This window comes from Lissotriton vulgaris, chromosome 11 (genome assembly GCF_964263255.1).
Source record: "Lissotriton vulgaris chromosome 11, aLisVul1.2, whole genome shotgun sequence".
Lineage (NCBI taxonomy): Eukaryota > Metazoa > Chordata > Amphibia > Caudata > Salamandridae > Lissotriton > Lissotriton vulgaris.
Window position 1 is genome coordinate 194369130 of NC_141699.1, and position 20767 is coordinate 194389896.

Below are 20767 nucleotides of genomic sequence, written 5' to 3' on the forward strand. Positions count from 1 at the left end.
TATTTGTTGAGTAAGAATAACAAATGAAGAATGAGTTAAGAAAATAATTTCCAAATGGTGTGGCAACTACATTTGTCTGATATTTGAACCACTGAATTGATAGACTATTTAAGGGCAATATTACTATTGTGGAAAGGAAGAAGAATGTTATGATTAAGAGTGCCTCCGCTACCCAAATAGATAAATAAAGATCCCCTTCGGTATGTTATTTACTGTGTGCAATAAATAGCACCTATTATAAGTTTTCGAAGAATAATTTGCAGATTTTGGTTCTAAGGCATTGTTTGCATTTTTCTAACCATGATTAGGATTTCGGCTAACAATGTTTCTCCCACCTTGTCTTACAGGAGCCAGCTTGTAACTTTGGGAGGAATATATCAGTTGGGGAACTGGAGTGAAGCGAACAGCTCTTACGACCACAACGCAATTTGGGAAGGCTGCTGCAAACTTGTTCCAAGTCTCAGAGTATGTGAAGTGCACAGATGTTGTTTAATTATCTTGATTTATCATGAGTATAAACATTGATTCAGTCCTATCTGGGTATTTAGTTCCTTGAAATGACAGGCAAACAATCCAAGTTGAAATGTGATAGTAGACTTTATAACATTTATTTAATAAAGATTTATTCTCTTATGACAACAATATTTACATTTAAAGAAGGTGTTCCAGGAAGGAAGTGTGACAACGAAGTGTATGTGAGTTGTGACCAAGTGAAATTATGTGAATAAAAAACTCAAAATGGAAGTGACAGAAAAATGTCTGCCAATTACATAGGGCCTGATTGGGATGGAGGGCGGACTCACGTCTGCCCGCTACCCTAACCGAGATGGATACTGCCCGACATAAATGTATACACTGCAGGTGGAAATGCACCATCTTTTCAGTTTTTTAAGCAAAAGTTTGGAGTGATATTTGGCGCTGCACAGGCGCGCAGTCTGGTTCCTGGCGCACAAAGCCATGGCTGCAGCGCACAGAGACCTTACACTGCTGCACACAGAGGAAAAAAATTAGAGGGAACATTAGTTGGGGGTCCCACAGGCCAAATTACAATGCAATCGCCATGGTGGCATTGTACAGATTTTCCATTGCAGCGGGCGCCCGCCCCCATGGAAACAAGCATTTGCAATGCAATAGGTCTCGCATTAATTGCGTTTGAGCTATTGGCATTGCTAAATATTGCAACACCAATTGCAACAAAAGTCTATAAATTGTAGGCCAAAAAAATGTGTATTAATTTTTGTAGCAATGGTGGCATACTGCGCTTTAGATGAATATGTTTAAAAGTAAAGTGTGGCATACTGCGATTGCTACAATAGCTAATTGTGGATGTGTTAACAATTGATGTGTGCACTGATGGCTGGTGGTGTGTGTCCCTGTAGAAATTGTGCACTGATGGCTGGTGGTGTGTGTGCCTGGTGGAAGTGTGCACCGCCTGCTGGTGGTGTGTGTGCCTGGTGGAAGCGTGCACTGACCGCTGGTGGTGTGTGTGCCTGGTGAAAGTGTGCACTGATGGCTGGCGGTGTGTGTTGGTGAAAGTGTGCACTGATGGCACGTGGTGTGTGTGTGTGCCTGGTGAAAGCGTGCACAGCGGTTGGTGGTGTGTGTGTACCTGCTGAAAGTGTGCACTGACGGCTGGTGGTGTGTGTGTGTGTGCCTGGTGAAAGCGTGCACTGACGTCTGGTGGTGTGTGCCTGGTGGAAGCGTTCACTGACGGCTGGTGGTGTTTGTGCCAGGTAAAAGCATGCACTGACAGCTGGTGGTGTTTGTGCCCGGGGAAAGCGTGCACTGACGACTGATGGCGTCTGTGCCTGGTGAAAGTGTGCACTGATGGTGTGGTTGTGTGTGTGGTTGTGTGTGTGTGGTTGTGTGTGGTTGCGTGTGTGGTTGCGTGTGGTTGCATGTGTGGTTGTGTGCGTGTGTGTGGTTCTGTGTGAGTGTGTGTGTGTGGTTTTGTGTGTAGTTGTGTGTGTGGTTGTGGTTGTGTGTGTGTGTGTGGTTGTGTGTGTGTGTGGGTGTGTGTTTGTACTGTTGTGTGTGTGGTTGTGGTAGTGTGTGTGGTTGCGTGTGTGTGTGTGTAGTTGTGTGTGTGTGGTTGTATGTGTGGTTGTGGTTGTGTGTGTGTGTTTGTGTGTGTGGTTCTATTTGCATTTTAGACATATGCTTACATGAAAACAAACATTGCCTTTTGCAAAGCACAAATGCATGCAGTCTACCACACCTCACAAAATAATTTTACAGTGTGTCTTTACCAGTTCAGAACTGCACCAATTTGCAAACAAGGGCCACTTTTATTATGGTGCCTGCGCCTTTTATCTTTCCCAGTCTGACCCAGAAACTGACTGCTGCAGTTAGCACCCAGCAGAGCATTCTTTACAGTTGAGGGGGTGCACTAGGATTTTCAACCCAATGACGGCCATGAGCACACAGCAGTTCATATGATAACTAGAAAATGCATATATTAATACTTCAACCCACTCAGCAGAGCAGTAACTTTGACGCAGCAAGGCAAAGTTGCTCAAAGCTATCGAAACAAGCCCGAGCTCCCAGCAGACACGCCCACCTACTGCCATCCACCCACGATGGCACACCTGGGCAAGGGATGCCCCCGCATCAGCGGGCCGTGGGAAGGGAGGAGGTGTCAAGTGGCTCAGCAGAGAACCTTAAGTCCAGCCCCCTCCCACTGGGAGCCTGCAGCACTGCCCTGCGCCCACAAACCTCCCAGCGCCCTCTGAGCTAGCAGGAGGGCAGAAAATGACAGGATCACCCGATGGCAAGCACACACTGCACCTGTGCCCCCCCCCCCCCCCCCACTCCAGGCCTCCAGCCCCTAGACGCAGAGAGCAGACACAAGCCGCAGGGCCCGGCTGCAGAGGCTCCTACCTGGGAGCAGGGCAGTGAGCGTTGTCCCAGCATCTCCCAAGCCCTGCAGAGGCCGGTCCAGCGCGGGGAGGGGGTGAGGAAGGGATTCCTATGGCACAGAGGCAGAGAGGAGGGGACCAAAGGGGAGTGAGGAGGGAGGAGTTCGATCGCCGTTTTAATTGGATGCAAATTTAATAACATGGTAATAACTTGAAATCTAGCACAGGTCCCGCCCTCTAAAACTTACTTGGACACCCATAAACTCCTGAAAGTGTTGCATGGTTCATGCCCTCGTGGGCCACCTCTGTACAGGCATGCCCTATTTTCTGTATGTTGCAGAGCCTGTGAAATGACTTGGGTATGTTTGTCCTATATGAAACCCCTAAATAGGCGAACCCTCCTGCAAACAGAACCAATGACTAGCTACAATCAAGAAAAACTGCCCCCTCTATAAGCTGGTTTAGTTGTTAAAAAGTTAGAATTGTGGCACTGTGGGTCTCCCATGGGCCCTGGTGACACTGCACTATTGATTCCTTTGCCTCTGAACATGACGCATAAGTGTTGGTGTCCCACTCACATGCAAACAATGCTTTCAGTGGTAGGTATTCAACGTTACATAGTACCTGTACTTCTTTATTTTAAAGGGACAGTACCTGCACTTCTCAGCGAAGGTTCAATACTTTTAATGGGAGAGTACTGGAACTTCTCGGTAGCACACAGCTACTCTGGGGCAATGAGTACCTACACTTGTTTAATTCCATTTCACCCTCTGCTGAGTGCTTAAGTTAATACATTTAATTCTGTGCAGATGCCTTCTTCGCGAGTGCCTCGGCGCTGCCCAAAGCTCATGAGATGAAACGCTATACTGAATCCCACACCCCCAGGCTATCCTCTGCCGAACAGTTTTGTGCTTTGAGCCGGTCGAGCCCTCATCAGACTCAGGCATGGCGCAGACAAACTTTATTTTTGAACCAAAGGAAATAGGTGCTCGAGACGCATCAAGGGACCTGATGCCCGCCAGTTACTGGTTTTCACTATAACTACACATCTTCAAGTTGTGTTTACCAGAGCCCCATAGCTAGTTTCTGTTTGAAGCCAGGCTCTTTATTGCCTCTATTTTGCTGGCTCGTCATTGTACGGACGGGGATCAAACGGGCGATGTGATTGTCAGGTGTGGTAATGGCTCAGACCGAGCCTCTGCCAGTGCTTCCGACCTAAAGTAGATCCCTGCAGACAAATTAGGCCGCTCTTGGTATTTTAATGATGTCTGTCGATGCTCATCTCTCCCTGTCTGGAGTTCATGCCCGGAAGCTGGTGCCTGGTAATGGCAAACTAGAACGGCCATTTGTGACTGCAAACCCTATCTGGGGTCCGATGCGGTCTTTATTACATTGGACTTCTTTGCACTTTAGTGGGACCCGATCTTTTTGAATCCTGTCTCTGGCTCATTCGGTCAACTGTGCAACCAAAAAAAGCATCCTATGTGTTGCACCTGACGCTTCCATCGATTACCCTCGCTCTCGTTCCTCTCACACATTTTATGCGTTCCCTTTATAAGTTTAGAAAATGAGTTGCGTTCCTTCTGATTGGGTAGTAAAAGACACTTGTAATAGGGGTGCTTTTGGCCACTCACCCTCGGTTCCAGTACATGTGCCTCACTAATGAGAACTACAGTGCAGCTGGCCTCGCAGATCAAGAGATCTGTTAAATTTAAAATATAAGTCTTTTTGGGATTTCACGAAGGCATGTTTACACCGTCGTTCCAGTCTTTTCCTTATTGCTCTGCGGCAGAGAGGAGGGGGCAGAGGGGAGGGGACCAAAGGGGAGTGGGGAGGGAGGAGAAATGCGATTGCGAAATCGAAAGCGATCGCTTTCGGGGAAAACAAAGCCGCGAATGGTGCGCCTGCACGCCATATGCTTTCAATTATCGCGCCCGTGTCTGGGCACGATAATTGAAACCATATGGAAGGAAATGTGCTTAATAGACACCAATAGGCCAGAGGCGGAGCTATGCGCCCGCCTCTGGCCTATTGTGTGCTATTTTAAAAAAGAACACGCAGGGAAAGGCCAATAGCAGGCCACAAAAGTAAAAACACACGCACAAGCGTGTGCAATTCCAGGGTTCATTTCTGAAACCTGGACACAAGGACTCTCGCTGCGCGAACACTGCTGCGCTAGGCGCGAGACCTAAAAAGGGACGTGTTACACATCCCTGTACTACGTGACAGGCACCATGCCGTGCCTATCACTTGGTACAGGGATCTCTTGGGGAGCATCATAGGTGCCACCCCACACCTAAAGAAAATGTCCATCCCTGCCAGCCATTATATGGCGGGTGAACCGCCATGGTAAGGCTGACTGGAGGGACTGCCCTAATCCCTTCTGCGGTGCCTGGCAGCCACCATTGTAGGGATTTGGAGGCCCTCTGCAGAACCGGTGGGCTCAAGGAGCCCGTCGGATACGTGGGGGTAGGGCCTTCCGCTTGTCCGCCATCCTTATCAGCCCCATAGTTCGTATTAGAGGATGCTTGTAGGAATCATTAGAGATCCTTGTTAAGGCAAAGTCTCCTGGAAGGCACTCCAAATGTTTTGATTAGTCGATTTTCAACCCCAGTTACTTGAGTGGATTCTTCCTCAGGACAATAAACATTATGCACCCACCATCAAATCACGGCCTGGTTGGAAACAATTCAAATTCTACTATATAGGGTTCGAGCATGGGCTTCTAAGATATTTTCCTTGGCTCAAGCTCACTTGTGTGGCAGACTAAGCAAATCCTGTAAGAACATTTTGTATATAAAAAAGATGAGGGAATATAGGGCTAGGGAAAAGTGTGGTAGACAATATCATAATATAATACATTACTAAGTAACAGACATGTTTTTGAATAATTACAGTACAATAATAGTGTGATGAAATATGTGTGATGAATAATTATAATAACACCTGGTCCAAGACTACCTTTTTTTTCTAAATACACAGTTAAAATATATCTATAACTTTGCCTTGAAGATTGGCCAGGCCAACTACATAGTGCATTCTCCAGGTACATATTTGGGTCTACTTCCAGGACAGTAGCCATGGAAATTATGTTCATCTTTCTTTAGAAATTTATAATGTTACGACGACAAAGGCAACAGGACAAGAATCCAGGAAGTTAATGCTGATTACGATCGCCATAGTAATAATGTAAAACCAATGTATGAAATTACCAGAGAATAACCAGTATGGTGGGCCTCTTTTGTTCATTGAAAAGAACTCCCTCTAAAGTTGCCAAGCATAGAAATAGATATTAAGGTGGTCCTATGTGTAAATCTGACTATCTTAAGATAATTCTGAGCGGCAGATGTCCCTCCTTGTGAATGAGTCCAGGAGACACTCTGAAATAGAAACTTTGTTTTTGCCTCCTGGCAGTTTTGAACTGTTCTATCTCCTCGTTTCTTGGTATGGAAATATCAGACTAGTTTGTAGTTAAATATGTGGGCGCTCTTAGCAGGAGGAGCGCATGGCAGTTTTTTTTCAGAAAGATGCCTCAAGGTATAACCTGATTAGGTGGGAGAAATGAACCCCTTGTCTGCATCTAAATGTAGTAAAGTTGTATCTTTTCGGGGGTTGCACAAATTAAAGAATGCATGGTTTGGTGTACTTCCACCTGCCATTCAATTATTTGCTAGCAAGATTAGATGAATATAACATTCCTTTTGTATGAATGTTTGTTTGTTATCTTTGGTTATCTATCTCCACAAACCAGCAGCAGGTCAGTTGGCAGATGAACCTTGGTTTGTTTTCAGTGCGTTCTTTACATTTGAACTTGCCACTCCTTTTATATGTTTTCATAGGGTTTTGTTGTCTATGGAAGGTTCTAAATCAGTCCATGTACATGTGACTATGTTACGAAAATGGTGTCACAAAATTAGGCACTCATTGTAAGCTGGCTGGTAATGTTGCCTTAGGTGCAAACACAAATTTGTACTCAATTCAGCATTACATGTGCAAAGTTTTGCACTGGCCCAGCAGTTTTTTCCAAACATATTTCAAGTCAAACCTGCATAATTTTGCAGGAAAAAATAACATAATTTTGTAGTTCACAGTTAAGAATGGGGAATACACTTTATGTCCTGTAGGTTTCGTCTGTAAAATCCTCAGCTCAACCCTCGGTAGCTGTGGCACTGAGTAGCAAGTCCTACACAGAGGAACAGGGTAAAGCATTTAAACAGTACCAAAACAATTGAAGAAGGAATCAACACAACACTCAAGAAATCCAACACCAGTTTATAAAAATGTGCTGCATTTTTATAAGAATTTTGACACTAGAACAAAAAAGATCCACCTGAGGGTTCAGGAGTTATAAATTTTGCAAGCAAAAATAAATCAATGCAGTTTCACTCAACCGCCAACACACCTTGTCAAAGTCAAGGAATTGGCCACTGACAAACTTTTTCAAGGAAAACTTAGGTGATTGTCACTGCGGTCGCTTAGAAGTACTTAGGGCATCCAACTCCCGCAGGGAGCTAGTCAGGGGGACCACTAAGGTCCTCACGAACAGTTACCTTCACAGAAGAAGCAGTTCCAGGGTCTTTATCCACATTGCAATGAATTCCTGTGGAGTGGTCCTGATGCAAATGATGAAGGATGCTGTGGATGTGACGCAGTCGATGGGAGCTATCCTGCAGGATTCCCCAGTACACGAAGATGGTGAGGGGGGCCCATTTGCAGGGTCAACGTCCTGCAAAGTCCTCTCCAGTCTGGCCAAAGTTCAGTCACCACAGGACTACAAGTCGCCGGTTGCCGCGTTCACAGGCAAATCCTCCCTGAGTCAATAGATTGCCTTCTGAGGTTTCCAGTAAGTCTTCGACAGCACTCCCAGATTCAGCATACTCAGGTGCAACTCTGTGCTTCGGGTCTTAGTCATTGGTGCTATATGGAGGTGGTGGTAGTAGCTTGAAGACGTCGGGCTACAACTTGCCCCAGCAAGCTTCTTCAGCTGTTGTGTCCCTGTGCTGCGACCAGGAGGCCGGTCATCTGGCCCTTGGAGTTCCTTTGCTTAATTGGGCTCATAATCCCTCTCTTCACTATCAATCAATCAATCAATCAAAGCATTTATATAGCGCACTACTCACCCAGAGGGTCTCAAGGCGCTAGGGGAGGGGGGTCCGCTACTGCTCGAACAGGTGCAGTCTTTAGCAGTGTATCCTCTCTTTTCTCATCCCTCGCTGCATCTGGGCAGTCCTTCTTTGGTGCTTTTTCTGAGTTGGTCGAGATCTGAGGTCTGGATGCCGGGGGTGCCCCGTTTATGCTTGCAAAGCTCCCTCAGGGCAGGTTGGGGTTAGTAGCCAATGGGCTACCAAGTTCCCTCCCACCTGGTGACCACTTCCTGTGGACTGTGGCTAGCGAGACCCTGCTCTTGGTGTTCAGACCTCACTAGCCCACCCTGGGGTGTGGCTACCTCAGTGCTACACGCCCCTGCGGAAACTGGTTTGGCAACTGGTTTCCCCTCTGTGCTCTCTGGCCCAGTCTGTCTACCTCCACAACGGGACAGCCCTCACCCCTGGTGTTACTCATCTCCCCTATAAAGGTTGCTTACTGCAGTAGGGAGGTAATACCGCCCTATCCCACAATCCCTCATAGTTTACCTTCCTGAGAGTCATTGGCACGCCTCTGCAAGTGGGCAAAAAGATGTCTCGTGGAACAGGCTTCATGTGTGCTCGGGAAGGCACAGTTGTTTTAAAGGCAACAAAGTGGCAGTTTTACTAAAGCTGCACACCGCAACACATTACATTCATTTCAACTTGAGATACAAGTCAGGCTTATTGAGAGGGGTCAGCATGCATCCCTGCACTCGCCAATTGAGCGACCAAGTCTTTCCACAGTAAAAACAGTAGTTTTGCCTGCTTTACTGTCAGGACATGTAAAGTATATGTCCTGCTTGTGTCATACATTGCAGCCTGCCTTTAGACCTTGGTAGGCCTACCAGAGGGTTGACTTACACACATGTACATGGGAAGTGGTTGCTTTGCCAAGGCTTTTGATGGCACAGTCAGGCTAGCACTGCAGGACTACTCTCCAAATCTGCTGTTACAGACTAGAGGACCGGTTTAACTTCGGGAGCCTTCAGGGTAGCACAACTAGTGCTTGCAGCCATGGAGTACCCCTTTTTTACGTACATGCCCAGGGTACTATGGTACCATTTACTCGGGAACTTACAGGTAAATTAGTCATTTCTAATTGGGTATAGCCAATTCAACATACACTTTAGGGTCTGGACACTGGCATTGACGTCCGGTTAGCAGCATCAGTTGAAAAACTTTGGGGTGACCGCACAAACAGAGGCATTTTCCTTTCAATGGAATATTGCATCATTAGTCTCCATTTTTACTTGTGAATCCCGTAATGGTGAGGCAATACTGCACGAGGGGTGTGACATGTGCCACTGCTTTCTTTGACCTCTGGGATGCCTATCCAATTTTCTGGGTCATGTGGATGGTAACTACTACTAGCAATTACCATCCATTTTCTGGTAAAACAACATCTGTGAGCTTGTAACGTATGTCGAGGGCCAGCCATGCAGTTTTCAGTGGCACATGCAGTAGTGTACGTGTGCTAGCTAACATGTTTTTAAAAGGCTAAGCAACCTAAGTCATTGGCTTGCAATTCTTCGGGGTCTCAAGGGACCATCCACTATTGATGCGCAGCAGTGTCACATTTCAAAGTGGCCACGAGTACATAGTGCATCAGCCGTGTATTCCCCAGGCCTTCATGCAACTCATCTGGTGACTCTTGACGCTGCCTCACCACCCCACTCTTTTCAAGCTCATCCCAACGGCGTGGAGTCGGGCCAGCAAGAATCACTTACCTGCCTCCCAGATCCCCACCCGCCCTCTCACAAGATGGGAAATGGTGGGTGTACACAGGAACAGGATGAAGGCTGAATGAGTACTTCCTGGTGGGGGGCCAACCAGACCTGATGTCACATAATCTTGAGGTTGGATTTCGGAGCTCACAACGCATGACTCTGTGACACTCGATCATGTATATGCTGTAAACAGATACAGTGCACAGAAGACTGAATTGACAGGTGTCTCTGTTTTTTAAGCATCTTGAGCGATTCGGGCTGGTCTTTACTACATCACCAGGGAACACGGTGGAGCACAGCAGGATAGGATTTCCCTTGCCTCATTCTGTAGTAGGGGATCTCTGTATAGTCATAATCTAGTGAATAGTCTCGACCATGTGCGTGGACCCCGGAGCAATCAAAAATAATCTCTTAAGGTGTTGAAAAATGCAGAACTACACAGACACTTAAGAGAGAATTAAAGACAGATAATGCAGCCTATATAACCAGGCTACACTGTCCAGTACTTCAGCTAGAAATTCCACCAAAAATCCACAAACAGCAAAGTCTGTCCAGATTTCCCTTGCTTCAGCAGCAAAACCCTCTGGAATGATAGAGAGGAAGACATGGACAGACAAGCCCCATAGGCTGCCATTATGTGGCTCAAAACAGGATACTGTGCCTTTAAGAGAACTTTCCAGAACTTCACAGTATCCCAGAATGCACTGCAGGTCCCTTTTACTTTCAGTTCTTTTTTCCGGCTCCTGCAAGCAGGACCCTGGAGCATTGAGCTCTCCCTTTTCAAGGGTTTATTGGTGATTTTTTCACTTTTGTTCAAGTTTTTGGTGCCTCTCTTCTTGGTAATCCTTTGGTGCACTCTTTGGGTGTCAATATGCCTGCATTATTTGACAAATGTCCTGAGTGCTTCAGGAAGAAGGCCAAATCGGATCCACATGAGGTGTATAGCCTCTGCTTTCCCTCTTCCCATGTCCCAGAGGAGTGTATTATTTGTCAGGGCTTCTCTGGCAGGACCCTGAAGGACAGAAAGAAGATCAGGCTTCAGGGCCTTGAAGAAAGAAGGCTGAAGGCGCAAGGTGGGTCTGGAAGGGCTTCCTCTGCCCGTGCTGAGGCCTCTGGGGGGCTCCCCAGGGGCAGGAAGACCAGCAAGCGTCCCCATTCTCCGCCTGGGTCGATTGCACCGACTACGGCGCCGAGAGGGATGACTACAGTCTGTTCCCCTTCTCCCCAGGGCTCTGGGTCGAAGCGACGTCGACGGTCGACGTCGAGGGAACTGAATAGACCGCCGTCGAGGTCTCCTGTGACGATTTCATTGTCGTCCTCGTCAGAGTCGTCGTCGTCGAGTGATCGACGTCGAGAGGCCCGGCGTCGGTGCTCGCCGTTGAGGCGACACCACCGTTCGCCGTCGGTGAAAAGGAGAAGGTCGTCGTCAAGGGGATTCTTGGCGTTGAAGAGAGGATCGCCGTCGAGACGAAGGCCGCCGTCGAGGCGAAGGAGATCGCCGTCGAGGCGAAGGAGGTCACCGTCGAGGCGAAGGAGGTCGCCGTCGAGGCGAAGGAGGTCGCCGTCGAGGTGAAGGCATCACCGTCGAGGGAGAAACAGTCGACGTCGAGGAAAAGACGCTCGCCATCGAGGGACTGACGCTAGCCATCTGGTCACCGTTCTTCGACGCCGAAGAAACGAGGAAGGAGGTCTGGCGCCAGGAGTCAGTCGCCGACGTCCCAGACTGGAAAGGGAGAGGGATCACCGGGTTCAGTGTACTCCATGGTGTATACCCCGAGGCAGGGTTACGCTCCCGCCTCCATTACCAAGGGGGCTCCCTCCGCGGGTCCCTACTCCTCCTCCGCTCCCACCACTTCCACCGCGTCCTCAGTCTCTACCTCAACCTCAGCTGCCAGCAGACAAGCCGCCTCCGATCCCTCCGAGGTCTGTCTCTCTGCCCTGATTACCGACTCCTCCCAAGGGGACCCCTCAGCCGAGGGCCCCAGCCAAACAGAGGTCGCCCTCCCCTGTGGAACCGGCGAACCGACCGAAGCCAAGGAGGTCACGATCACGCTCCGGACGGAGGGGGAGATCGAGGAGTCGGCATAGATCCTCCAGCAGGTCAAGACGGCGCCATAGGAGGTGTGGATCACGGTCCTGCACGGACTCCTCTAGGACCAGGACCTTTTCACCGACCTTGTTGGAATCCCCAGGGACAAGGATGTCTCCAGTGGACGACATCAGCACATTCCAGGATGTTCTCCTGAGGGGGGCAGCGAAATTGGGAATCACGGTGGCGGCTCCTACACCCACGACGTCCGTGATTTTTGAGACGCTTTACAAGAGGCATCTTTCTCGACCTTTACTACCCCTAGTGCCTGGATTGGTAGAGCCCGTGGAGGAACTGTTCCTCACGCCAGCGGTGACAAAGGCCGCTCCCTCCCGACTTCTAAAGAAGTACAGGGCCCCGGATTCTGACCCGGCTTTTCTGCAGATAGACCCGGTTCCGGACTCTGTTATAGTGACGGCAGCCAGGAAACTACATTCTACCTCCCTGTCTTCAACCGTACCGCCGGATAAGGAGAGCCGATGGATTGACTCAGCCGGTAGGAAGGCTTGTGGAATGGCATCCAAGGCCATGAAGGGCTCTAGCGATGCGGCTCTGCTAGGGCGGTATGACCGTGCCCTGTGGGAATCCCTTCAGCAGTTCACGGAACTCCTGCCAAGAGATAAGAGGAAGGACTTCCAGGAGATCCTCAAGGAAGGGATGCTGGTTTCGAACCAGGTCATCAGCGCGGCTGCGGATGTCTCTCTGTTGGCGGCCCATGGGTATTGTCATGGGATTAACCAGCGGCGACATGCTTGGCTCAGGCTCACATCACTCAAGCCGGAGGCCCAGCAGCGGGTGGCCAATCTGCCCTTCTCGGGGGAACCCTGTTCGGCAAGCATGCCGACGATGAGATGGCCCGCATGAAAGCGGAGGCCAAGACCCTGACGGCTGTGGGCTTGGAGAAGCCAAAAGAAAAGAAGGCCTACCGCCCGTTTCAGAGACGGTTCGGTGCACAGGGCAGAGGGCGAGGACAGTCTTCGGAACAGCAGCAGCAACAACAGCAGCAGTACCGGAGACCTTTCCAGAAGCGCCAGAAGGGTAGAGGGGGCCAGCAGTCCTCTACAGCGAACAAAGGCCCGGCTGGGTCTCGACCCTGAGCGGTTACTCCCCCTACATCCGTTACCCGCTCCGATGGGGGGAAGTGTTCAATTTTTTCTGGCAGAGTGGAGAAAAATTACTCAGGACAAGTGGGTGCTGAATATTGTTTGCAATGGATACTGTCTTCGGTTCACCAGCCCGCCTCCATCAATTCCTCCGGTCAGCTCGCAGTTTCAGCTGCGCGAGCTCCAGGCGGAGGCCGATATCCTGTTAAGGAAAAGGGCGATAGAAGACGTACCTCTGTCTCAAAGAGGAAAAGTTCTGTACTCCCGGTTCTTCCTGGTTTGCAAGAAGGACAAGAACGAGTTCAGGCCCATTCTGGATTTGCAACAGGCAAACAAGTGGATTCGCAGAGAGAAGTTCTGCATGCTGTCGTTGCATCAGATTTATCCTCAGTTGCAACAGGGAGACTGGCTTTGTGCTATAGACCTACAAGATGCGTACTTCCATGTGCCCATTGCACACAAACGCAGGAAGTTCCTGCGATTCCAAGTCGGCACCAATCATTATCAGTACACAGTACTGCCATTCGGACTGAAGTCTGCGCCCAGAACATTCTCGAAGTGCATGGCAGTGGTAGCAGCACACCTAAGGAAGAACAAGGTGTTTGTCTACCCGTACCTGGACGATTGGTTGATCAAGGCCTCCTTCTTCTCGGAAGCTCAAGCACACTTCCAGAAGACGTGCGTTCTCTTGAACAAGCTGGGGTTGCACATCAACATGTCCAAGTCTGTCCCGACTCCGGTCCAGTGCATTCAGTACTTGGGAGCCACGATCTATACGCTGTCAGCAAGCGTGTCTCCTTCGGAGGAGCGGCGATTATCACTCCTTCGGAAGGCTCAGGCTCTTATGACCACTCCATCTACAACAGTGAGGACGGTGTCTTCTCTACTGGGATCGATGGCTTCTTGCATCTTCCTAACGCCACACGCACGTCTACACATGAGACCGTTGCAGGAGTGCTTGGAGGATCAGTGGGATCAGAGGAAAGGGTCTTGGGACGACAAGATATGACTGTCTCTGCATGCTCTTCAGTCTCTGAAGTGGTGGTGTTCAGCTGAGAATCTCCTCAGAGGGGTTCCCTTCCACAAGGACATTCCCACTCAGACGATCGTGACGGATGCGTCTCTCCACGGATGGGGAGCGCACTCCGGAGACTTACAGATTCAAGGGACGTGGTCTCCGTCGGAGTCCACGTACCACATCAATTTCCTGGAACTCAGAGCTGTTCACTTGGCACTGAAGGCCTATCATCCGTCCTTTCAGACCAACTCTCTGCTTGTACAGAGGGGCAATACGACCACGATGTATTACCTCAACAAGCAGGGCTCGAGATCATGCACTCTGTCGCAGGAGGCGAAGGCGATCTGGCCAGAGGACTGACGATAACGGCTACCCATCTGCCAGGTGTGCAGAATGTGCAGAATGTTCAGGCGGACGCACTGAGCAGACTGATTCAGGAAAACCACGAATGGGCAAATGCCGAGATTTCGCCTCCAGGTACTACCAGCAGGGCACGCTGGGGAATGCGCTATGGATCAACTGGTCGAACAGCTTTCTGTACGCTTTTCCACCCATTCCCCTGATTCTGGCGGTGCTCATCAAGCTTTCCCAGTTCAGGGCATGGATGATCCTGATTGCCCCGGAATGGCCCAGGCAGTGGTGGTTCACGGACCTGCTTCACCGGTCTCTCCTTCCTCACATTCGGCTGCCGTGCAGGCCGGACCTTCTCACGAAGTTCGGGGGGCAGATGTTGCACCCCAACCTCTCGTCTTTGAGTTTGGCGGCATTGCTCCTGAGATAGTGCAATATGGCCATTTTAATCTACCTGAAGATTGCATGGACATACTGAAGGAGGCTAAGTGACCTTCCACTCGGACTTCCTATGCTTACAAGTGGAAGAGGTTTTGCATCTGGTGCAAGTCCAAGAATTATGACCCGACAACGTGCAAGGAAGATGTCATCCTTCCGTATCTTCTGCATCTGGCGCGATCTGGCCTTAATGTTCATTCCATTAAGGTTCATCTTGCTGCGCTGACTGCCTATAGGAAATGCCCTTCACAGACTTCCTTCTTCCAGATCCCTGTGATCAAGGATTTTTTGGAAGGTTTGAAGAAAGTGTTCCCTCCCGTCCGGCTTCCTTCGCCTTCATGGGAATTAAATGTGGTGCTGTCCAGATTGATGAAGGAGCCTTTTGAACCTATTCATAAGACTTCGTTGCAGCACCTGTCCTGGAAGGCGGCATTCCTCGTGGCCATCACATCGCCCGCAGGGTGAGTGAGATTCAGGCGTTGTGTTGCCAAGAACCTTATACTGTATTTCATGCTGCTAAGGTTGTTATGCGTACTCACCCTAAATTTCTTCCCAAGGTTATTTCTGATATTCCTGTCAACCAGACTATAATTTTGCCTACGTTTTTTCAGAATCCTTCCTCTCCAGCGGAAAGGTCTTTACATTCCCTGGATGTTAGGAGGGTGTTGAAATTTTATCTGGATAAGATCAAGGATATTCGTAGGTCAGACCAATTGTTTATCAATTATGGATCAGTCAGGACGGGTCTTGCTATACCTCTAAGCAGTCCATCTCTAGGTGGATTGTGTCCTGCATACAACTGTGTTACCAAAAGGCTAATAAGACCTTAGGGGGTAAACCTAAGGCTCATTCCACCAGGGGCAAAGCTGCCACGACGGCTTTGCTTCATAATGATCCAATTGCAGAAATCTGCAGGGCGGCCACTTGGAAGTCGGTCCATACCTTTTCTAAGCATTACTGCCTGGACACTGATGCCAGGGCAGACGTTCAGGTTGGGCAGGCTTCGCTGCGAAATCTGTTTGCACAATAGTGGTGTTATTTCTCGTTTCTCCACCGCCGCTTTGGTGTGGGGATGGGCTTGCCATTCTATTCACTAGATTATGACTATACACAGAGATCCCCTACTACAGAAGGAGTAGTTTCTGTCCTGTAACTCCAGTTCTGTAGTAGGGGTATCTCTGTTATAGTCATAAGCGCCCGCCCTCCTCCCCGGTGGAGAGAGATATTCATGTACGGAATGCTACAGGTCTGGCGTGTTACGCCTTAAAAAAGAACTGAAAGTAAAAGGGACCTGCAGTGCATTCTAGGATACTGTGAAGTTCTGGAAAGTTCTTTTAAAGGCACAGTGTCCTGTTTTGAGCCACATAATGGCAGCCTATGGGGCTTGTCTGTCCATGTCTTCCTCTCTATCATTCCAGAGGGGTTTTGCTGCTGAAGCAAGGGAAATCTGGACAGACTTTGCTGTTTGTGGATTTTTGGTGGAATTTCTAGCTGAAGTACTGGACAGTGTAGGCTGGTTATATAGGCTGCATTATCTGTCTTTAATTCTCTCTTAAGTGTCTGTGTAGTTCTGCATTTTTCGACACCTTAAGAGATTATTTTTGATTGCTCCGGGATCCACGCACATGGGCGGGACTATTCACTAGATTATGACTATAACCAGACCCTCCAGCTTATCGCGATTTCGCGATTTGCAAAAAAATCGCGAAATCGGCCGATCCGTGCAAATGCCGCGATATTTACAAAAACGGCCGCGAAATCCGCCGTTTTTGTAGCCAGTCAGCAGCAACGTCTCCTTTCCATCTCGCATCTGAAGACCTCGGGCTACAGTTACCTGGTCCAACCCCGGTTTGGCGGTTGTCCAGAGTGCAGTTATCTTTAGAACGTGTAGCCTTTGATTGTTTAACGCATCCTTGGGCACTCCATACAAACCGAATGCATGAAATGGGCTGGGCGTTTGATGTGTTGGATCCGGTGAGGTTTTTTTTCCAGTTTAGGCCCCGCGCACTCTACGGCTATCATCAGGGTGAGGTCACAGGAGGAGAGGCCCTCGGCCTGAAAACTCGAGGGCCCCGCTAATCCCCTCATTACGGCTCCCGTAATCCACCGTGACAATGAAATGTTGATGGCCCTTCTCCGAGAGGGGCTACGGGGCTCTCTCGGCAGGAGGCGCACCTCGCCCTGGCAGGAATCTGTCCTCGCGGATTAGAGACTGCTCCAGCCCGGTGACTGCTGGAAGATGGAGGAAGGAGCGTCTGAAGGGGGGGATGGAGAGAGAGGGGGTAGCTAGAGGAGTAACAGAGAGAATAGAAACTTGAGGAAGGAACATCTGAAGGGGGGAACGGAGAGAGGGAAAAGAAAGAAAGAGAGGGAGGGAGGAAGAGAGACGGGGAGAGGGCGAGAGGGAGGAAGAGAGAGAGAGGGAGAACGGGGGAAGGGAGGGCTGCAGGAGGACAGAAAGGGAGTGTGGAGAGGAGCTGGAGGAGTAACAGAGAGAATAGAAACTAGAGGAAGGAACATCTGAAGGGGGGAACGGAGGGAGAGAGAAGAGAAAGAAAGACAGACAGGGAGGGAGGAAGAGACAGGGAGAGAGAGAGAGAGGGAGGAGGGGGGAAGAGAGAGAATAGAAACTAGAGGAAGGAACATCTAAATGGGGAACGGAGAGAGAGAGAAGAGAAAGAAAGAGAGACAGGGAGAGGGAGAGAGAGAGAGAGAGAGAGAGAGAGGGAGGAGGGAGGAAGAGAGAGGGAGAGTGAGAGAGCGAAAGGGGGAGGGGGATCTGCAGGAGGAAAGAAAGGGAGAGGAGCTGGAGGAGTAACCGAGTGCACGTTAACACCACAATAATTTTTTCAGATCAAGTTAATCGATATAAGAAACCATTAAGATATTTTCTCTGCAAACAGCTCTACAAATTCTTCTTCAGCTTTCACTTTCGAACGCTAAGCTGCCAGCTGTCTCTTCTGCCCTGTGAGTTGTCACTTTAGACCTACTTCACTCTACAGCAGCACTCGGTCACTTGCCACACCTTACACCTGAGAGATTGCGCAGCTTCATGCTGGTATTTCTTAAGTCCACTAACCATTGCTTTTTCATGCACGTTACAGCTTTGATACCCAGGCTTTGAGAGGTCTACTCCTACACAGGAACCTAGACTTGTGACCACTGATAGTGTAAGATAGTGTCCGGTTTTTTTGTCGGTTACCCATGCCGTTTTCTCCAACGGCAGTGTAAAGTGTTATAGAAGTCGAATCTTTCTTTAACGTTATCAGTGTCTTTCCCAAGCTACGCCAGGGAGGAGCACTGTCCTTGCTTGCTACCAAAAATGGACCAGCGGCTCAAGACTATTTATTATCCCTTGTCTGCAGTTCCGGGGGGGGGCGGGGGCTGCTCCCAGCCGCGAGTACGTTTGTTAGCCAGACCCTCCAGCTTATCGCGATTTCGCGATTTGCAAAAAAATCGCGAAATCGGCCGATCTGTGCAAATGCCGTGCAAACGCCTGCAAGGAACACGGCACAACTCACAGCAAGAAGGGAGAGAATGCTTTTCGAGGGAAACAAAGTGTCTACATTGTAATTAAACCAAATATACATAGCTTCATGTTGTTAAACAACTAAAAAAGCTAAGATATCTGTGTTTGTTGTAGGAAAAATGGCCAAATAAAATGCCGCAAAATTGCCGCTAAATTTCCATATTTGTGCCGCTAAATTTCCATTTTTGTGCCGCTAAATTTGCGAATCCATGCCGCTATATCCTGGGGGGTCTGTATAACAGAGATACCCCTACTACAGAACTGGAGTTACAGGACAGAAACTACTCCTTCTTGCTTATCTCACCCCAACCAGGACTGAGTGCCTGTACTTTAGTGCACCTTGACGTACATGAGCTTAGGGTGTGTGCTGTGCAAAAATGATTTCTTCTATATACCGTGCATATCCTGACCTCATATATTTCAAGGTGCTTTGGAATAGACTGGGTACATATAGCATTGGTTAGATGACATGTATTTGTAAACAGGTCGTTTGTTTGTCTAGAAAAACACATATAGTGTTACTTTTTTTCTGCTGTTCTCTTTTGTTTTCTTACAATGCTATTCACTACCACAATGGGTCTTGCAGAATGTAGGGTCTACAAGCCCCATTATTAGAGGCATGCAGACCCTCTTCACTGTGTAAACTGCGGCTATAAAAGCTCATGTGTCTGGAACCTAGTGAGGTCAGTGTACTCCTGACCAGCCCAGCGGTTGACTCTGCTGCCTCCTTGGTGTGATCAGCGCCAGGATACCATTTTAGGTCACAGTTGTGCATTATAAATATCATTTCAATCATGTAAGAAAGTGGGTTAGTTGGTCCTCACTATGCAATAATTGCACGATACCCCAAATAGGTCCTCTGGATTCATACTAATAAATCCCTATCTCACTCCTGGTAGTGTGGCACAAAGCAGCCAGGCTTCACTAGAGGAACACGGGTTAAGCATTTCGAAGTACCAACAAGGACTATAAGTAATTGACATGATTCGAAAAAAGTCCAACACCAATTTAAAAAAATAAAGCAAATTTTTATACAAAATTAGATACCAAAACGAAGATAATTGGATAAGTATAACAAGAATTACGGATTTTTAAAGGAAAAATAAATGAGTGCATTTCTATCTTGCCAAAACTATGACGTTGCGGTCAATGGGAAAATACACTTGTGACAAGACGGTCACTTGCAGGTCGAGTTCAGTGGAAACCACTAGGGGGAAGTGAGACGGGTCCCAGTACCTGGTTCTGACAGTCAGTTGATTTTTACCTGTCTCGCAGGACCCGGGTGCAGATTACTCCTGCCTGTTCCTGAATAACAGGAGTTGCTGGTTTTACTGCTTAACATAACAGGTGTATTTGTAAAGTGCACATTCACCCAAGGGTATTGTGGTGCTTAATAACATATGTTTATTGTTACCCAACCCAATGGCACTAATTTTATCGACCTCAGAAGGATGAAAAGCTGTGTGGACCCGCTGGGATCTAAACATGTGACCAATAGGTCAAACACACGCATTAGTCCACTAAGCCACTAGACCCGGCTTGGTTGGTGCTGGTGAGGAAGGGGGTACAAAATGTCAACAACAGCCCACAGAGGCATCAGGTTGAAGATGCTGCAGGGTTCCCTCGAGGCACAATGTCGAACAAAGGTAGTGGTAGCCAGACTGGCCTCCAACAAGCCTTTTACTCTTTAAGGGGTTCCTCTTTGCTTTGGAAACAGTCTCTGGTCCAGGACGAGTCGCAGTTGTAAGGTGGTTGCCACAGGTGCATTCTTTGGCGCTTTTTCTTTGTGCAGGTCCTGAAGTCACACACTCTGGACTTTTCTTTGTCCTTTTGTTGCAAGACTATCACACATGAGGATCTGGTGCCAGGTGAGATCATACATTCCTAGATTTATGAACGTTAGATGTGTAGGAGCTAGTGGTCAATGGGCTACTAGCCCCGGCAACTAATCCGCCACTGAGGTGACCCCTTCCTGTGGAGTGTTGCACCATTTCATCCCAAAAGCCTTTATTCTGACAAATGGCCCTTCTTCGGCTGTACAGACCAGGTAGCCCACCTTAGGGGTGTGGCTAGTCTTCTGGGGAAGTATGCTTCCTGAAGATTCATGCCTGCCTGGGTTGCAAATGTGCCTGGGGCAGAGGGTTGGCTATTTATTCCTCTGGGAGGAAGCCTGGTTGCATATGAGAGGCGGTGGGATCTTTGAAGCTCATCACCTTGATGTGCCACTTTATTAGCCATCCTGTCAGGAAGGGAGGTGACACCTCCCACCCAGGCAGGCCCTTGTTTCTGAGTCCTGGGAGTGTTCACACCTCATGGCAAGGGGTCAGATTCCTGTCTTGGCTGTCAACCAGAGCACAGGAAAGGCTGGGGCAACCAGATGGGTAGGTAGACACCTGGGTGCATGTCACATTAAATCTGACTTTGGGAAAAAGTTAGGTTTGATGAAACAAGTTGTTTGATGCCACACATGGCACTTTTCTGTGGGACCATTGTGGAGACAGCAACCAGGGGGTGCCCGACTGCCAGCC

At 48.8% G+C, this 20767-nt stretch overlaps 1 protein-coding gene across 1 annotated transcript in view; it reads left to right on the forward strand.

Annotated features, from left to right (window-relative positions):
* DAO (D-amino acid oxidase) overlaps positions 1-20767 on the forward strand; it is a 128284-nt gene that overhangs the window by 83117 nt on the left and 24400 nt on the right. The window contains exon 8 of the mRNA XM_086943093.1: positions 348-465. Coding sequence (XP_086799219.1) covers positions 348-465 — 118 coding nt within the window. The remainder of the gene's footprint in view (positions 1-347; positions 466-20767) is intronic.